General features: G+C 37.7%; 2 protein-coding genes across 2 annotated transcripts in view; one reads left to right on the top strand and one right to left on the bottom strand.

The window, feature by feature from the left end:
- Positions 1 to 2,073, top strand: part of LOC107719738 (propionyl-CoA carboxylase alpha chain, mitochondrial-like) — a 73,339-nt gene extending 71,266 nt beyond the window's left edge. Inside the window, exon 24 of the mRNA XM_016527230.1 lies at positions 1,158 to 2,073. Coding sequence (XP_016382716.1) covers positions 1,158 to 1,226 — 69 coding nt within the window. The 3' untranslated portion in view covers positions 1,227 to 2,073. The remainder of the gene's footprint in view (positions 1 to 1,157) is intronic.
- A 304-nt stretch (positions 2,074 to 2,377) lies between these two features.
- The window catches only part of marchf4a (membrane-associated ring finger (C3HC4) 4a), a 45,110-nt gene continuing 42,482 nt past the window's right edge, over positions 2,378 to 5,005 (bottom strand). Inside the window, exon 4 of the mRNA XM_016527218.1 lies at positions 2,378 to 3,491. Coding sequence (XP_016382704.1) covers positions 3,043 to 3,491 — 449 coding nt within the window. The 3' untranslated portion in view covers positions 2,378 to 3,042. The remainder of the gene's footprint in view (positions 3,492 to 5,005) is intronic.

Genomic DNA, 5,005 nt, shown 5'->3' with positions numbered 1-5,005 from the left:
ACTTTATTCAACAATTCGTCTCCTCCGCATCACCCTGTATTGTGTTTACGTCCAGCGGATACTCTCTAAAATGACGCTACAGGGTGATACGGAGGAGACGAATTGTTGAATAAAGTCGTTATTTTTTTATTTTTTTTCTTGCGGATGAACCACTGATGTCACATGGATTATTTTACAGATCTCCTTGCTACGTTTCTGGACTTGGGAACTTGTCAGTTGCGTTGCTGTCTATGCAGGGTCAGACAGCTCTCAGATTCCATCAAAAATATCTTAATTTGTGTTCCGAAGATGAACGAAGGTCTTACGGGTTTGAAACGACATGAGGGTGAGTAATTAATGACAGAATTTTCATTTTTGGGTGAACTATCCCTTTAATGTCAGGGTTGTTATATTTAACTAAAACTAAAACCATAAAAATCATTTTATGTAAAACATTTTTACATATAATATTTTTCAGCTAGTTGCCAAGACATTTCTCATTTGGACTTAGTTTGATTGATGTATTTGGTGTACTAAAATGACTGAAACTCATAATAAAAATTAATTAAAAAAACTATATCACCATGTAAATAAAACGAAATGACATCAATTACTAAAACTAAAATGAAAATGCAAAATATAGAAATAAAGCAAATTAAAAATATGAATCTGAAAACTATAATAGTATCTTAGTGATACTAAAATAATGCAGCTTCATGCAGCATGTGTGTATTTTTCTTAAAATACTCGAGGTTCATAGTAAAGTTTAGAATCACTGAAGCGTTAACATCAGTTGTATCCAAAAGATATTCAAATGAATACATTCTAATTATAATTTATAGAAAAAAAAAGAAATTACTTTAAAATTATTCTAGGGGCCTGAAGTGTTGCCCTAATTAAAGAATCATCTGTATGCATTTGTGTAGGAAGATCTGTACAGAAACAATGTCAAGTGGTTGCAAAGATATTTCTTTGTGGGATTTTAATTAAGCAGGGTTTTCTGTCTGTCTTAATATGGAAGCATTAGTTTCTTGTTAAATCATTTTCTTCATCGTTTCTCTGGGAAGCTTCCTGTGTCCAGTGTGTTTGATTGACATCTCTGACTGACTTCAACACACATAGCTTTTTCAGATGCAGAATGGTTGGACTCTCCTAATAGAATGTGTGTTATCGTTCAGGTGAAGAGTGTGCACTGTAAAGCTGGAGATACAGTCGGAGAGGGAGATCTACTGGTGGAACTGGAGTAGCAGATCACCTGCAGGTTCTGAAGATCATCAGTCGCTGTGGATGAGCAAACAAAGACCCTAGTAGAGTAGATGGAACATTCCTCCATTTGTTATTTTTTTTCCCCTCATGGTTTTACTCCTTTTTTTCATTATGACTATAATGTATCATCTGCCTGGAATTTAGCTGGATTCCAGTGAAGGAAATGTCAAAACACTTAGATCTCTTGTGCCTTGGTTTTATTGTTTCACATGGAATTAACCACACATCAGCAGCAGTTTGAACGCATCTTTAAATGCAGTCAATGTAAGCTGTTGACACTCCCTCACTGTCTCTCTCTACTCTCTGTGTACATTTAGCATTGTTCAGAGGAAGTGCTGTGAATGTTTTGCATTGCTGCAACTCATTTTTAATTATTAGGTTATATTATGCAATGCTTTTTCTGCTCCATGATTATTCAAACATAATATAGGCCTATTCACTCTTCATCTTCAAATCACCAATCCCACACTGATTTATTTAAGTGTTTCCATAGAACTTGTACCTCATTTCTGTCATCAAATGCATTAAACTCAATTTGTGATTATTTCTGTGCAAGTTGTTCTTAGATCTGGAGGTGCACTGTTCAAACAGTTCATTTGCTTGGGCTTTAATTGTTCAGTCTTTTCCTCTCTTTCTAAAATTGAGAAATCCCGAGGAGCGGAGCATTACCAGAAGGAGAAGGCAGATATGATTACTCGCAGGCTAACAGACTGTGGTCAGTCTTGGAGGAGGCACTGGTGCTGTTTCCTGCTTTTTAGCACTGAGCCACTTAGATCCACTTTCTGTCTGTATTTGTTTTGAGAAAAAAATGTAATTGTTATAATAAAAATGGGATTAATGTAAACATTTCAAGTGCTCTTGACTGCTTGAAGCCTCAGGCTTGGAAAGGAAACACATTAAATGCATTACTGAAATGAATGATTTGATTGAATGCTGTGTGGCAGCAGCTATTTCCAGAAGAGAAACAGACGCATACAACAGTTAAACCAGTTTGATTTTTTTTTTTTTTTTTTTTAATGTAGCAACCTTTTTTCTCTCACAAATTTAACAAATGTAAACAAAATAAGTCAGTTGACCAAGAATTTGCCTCAAATTGGGCCACTTTTTTGTAGTTTCGAAAATGTTTGCTGCAAGTTGTCTCCACTGTAACGTGGTTTCCTGTTACTGATGTTCAAGACTGAGAGAAGACAAAGAGGATTGATTTCGCTAAAAAAACATACTGCCTGTGAGTGTAAACACAACAGTATGATCCTTCAATACCCCATTTGGTTGGTTAGGAAACGGATTTAGACTTGCTCAAGTGACATTAATAATAGGATTTTATCTGAAAATACAACATGTAGTAATCGTAAAATTAGTGTAATGTGTGTTTTACATACAAACACGTTTGTTCTTCACTCTGAGCTGTTTTAGTTCAGCAGCGGCTGTCAGTGTAGAAACTGGATTGCATTGTTATGGTTGTGCTTCAGAACGGTCACAGCTCTGACTGTGGCCTTGAGCTGACAATAAAACTCAATACACACACACACTCAGAGACTCCACCCCACTGACCTTTGACCTTTCTCAGTTGCTCACATGTGAAGCTTTATGGCCATAATATTTCCTGTAGCCACTGTGAGAGAAACTGCTTCCTTGTTTTATTCAATACTGTAAAAAACAGAAAAAACAAACGCCTTAAACCCGGACAGCACTGCACTGGGTCGTCGGTTAACACTGTTTAATTCTCCTCAGTGAATCCTTTCTTTTAAATACGTCGCATGCAGAGATTCAACCGTAAACTGGACTTCATCGAAGGCCTCACACTGTAGTGACTCTCATGACCAGTTCGCGGTTGCTGTTGCTGGTCTGTCCGCGCGGCTCCTGGGGCCTCAGGTGATGGCTGAGGAGATGAAGGATGTTGTAAGCACAGTGGTGGTCTGGCAGCGAGGGCTGCCCATTGCTGGGCTCAGATGAGTCCTGCGGCTCTGTCGTGGCACCTGCTGCCAACGGGACGGAGTTTGTGGTGGGGGTTACGGTGGCAGCTGCAGCCATGAGGGAGGACGTGGAGGTGGAGGCTTCACCTTCCGTGCCGGTCAGCCCCATTCGGTGCGTCAGCGGCAGAGTGAGGGTCCGGAATGTGGCACCGGTCTTCTGATGCTCCTCATTGTCTTTCACCTTGTCGTAGTTTAAGACTTTCCACTGCTGATTAACAGCCTGCCAGCGGTTAAAGATGCGAAATACGGAGGGACCTTCGTGGACAATCAGAGCTACAAGAGAAGGAAAGACGGATTTGCTAAGTGAGGGATAATGTACAGTCAGGCAGTGTCATGAACAAATGGGTCCGCCTAGAAAGTGATTCCATTTGCTGAAAGACTTTTTTAACAAGTACTTTAAGGACATAAATTCTTTTATTCAGCAAGGGTGCATTAATTTGATCAGAAGTGACAGTAAAGACATTTAGAATAATTGCTGTTCATTGAACTTTCTATTCATCCAGAAAAAAGTATCACAGTTTCCACAAAAACATGAAGCAGCACTGTTTTCAACATTGATAATTATAGGAAATGTTTATTGTGCAGTAAATCAGCATATCAGCATTATTTCTGAAGGACCATGTGAGTAATGGCTGCTGAAAATTCAGCTTTGCATCACAGGAATAAATTACACTTTATAGTATACTCGCATGGAAAAAAGTTATTTTAAATTGTGACAATGTTTCATAATTACTGTATTTTTGATCAAACAAATGCAGCCTTGGTGAACAGAAGAGACTTCTTTCAAAAACATTAAAATAATCTTATTAAACTCACAGTTTGGACAGTAGTGTATGTTAATATAATGATTAGTGCCTTTAAAATATACACTTAAATCTTCCGCTCAGAAACAGTCCTCCTAGCAACAAGACAGTAACTGCAAAAATATTACAGTAATATTAATATTTAAGTACTCTGTTTTTTTTTTACTACAGTTTACTTGTGTACCTGATACGCAAGATGGCGGCAGTTGAGTTATGTTTCTTTAAAACATAAGAGTCTATGGTGTGATAAGAGAGACATGAAAGTAGGGCTGGTTTCTGATGACTGGATAACCAGAAATATCACTCTATTGAATGGGAGGATTGACCAATCACAATCGTGTATTCCAAAGAGCCGTGTAATAACTAGTAGCTAGTTATTCTCATACTAATACACATGAGCTTCACAGATAAAACTTCACAATATATAGAGTTCTACTCTCTTCTATTTCAAAACACTTGAATACGTTCAAAACTCTTGAGTACTCATACTTTTACTCGATTACATTTCCCAGGCTAAAAAATTATATTTTTTACTCCTCACAATTAATTTAGTTCTCCAAAGTGCATAGGTCATAATGACATTTTACAAGCCAACTGAATATCATTGTGCCTGCTGCACCTATAGTACGGCAGCAAAGTTCCTTGATTATTACGCCGGAATGAGAGTATAGTTCCTAGCCATATCGGCCTAGAAAATCACAACTTTTCATTTTCCGTCGGTCTTAGTACACAATGTAACTACAGAAGAGTCAAGTTTTAAATAAGAAAAATATAGAAACTCTTTGGTCATTTTTGAGCGAGATGCTAACAGTCTAATCAGATTCAATGATCTATGCTAAGCTAAGCTAAAAGTGCTACCGCCAGACCCGGAGATCGGCTGAATGGATTCGAAAACGGTAAAACTCAACTGTTTAACTCTAGGGGAGTTGGAAAATGAGCCTATTTTCAAAAAAAGTGGAGTGTTCCTTTAAGACTGGTTTTGTG

This window comes from Sinocyclocheilus rhinocerous, unplaced genomic scaffold, assembly GCF_001515625.1.
Source record: "Sinocyclocheilus rhinocerous isolate Xijiao unplaced genomic scaffold, SAMN03320098_v1.1 scaffold721, whole genome shotgun sequence".
Classification (NCBI taxonomy): Eukaryota; Metazoa; Chordata; class Actinopteri; order Cypriniformes; family Cyprinidae; genus Sinocyclocheilus; species Sinocyclocheilus rhinocerous.
The sequence above is the reverse complement of the archived record's forward strand: the minus strand, read 5'-3'. Positions and strand labels throughout refer to the sequence as shown.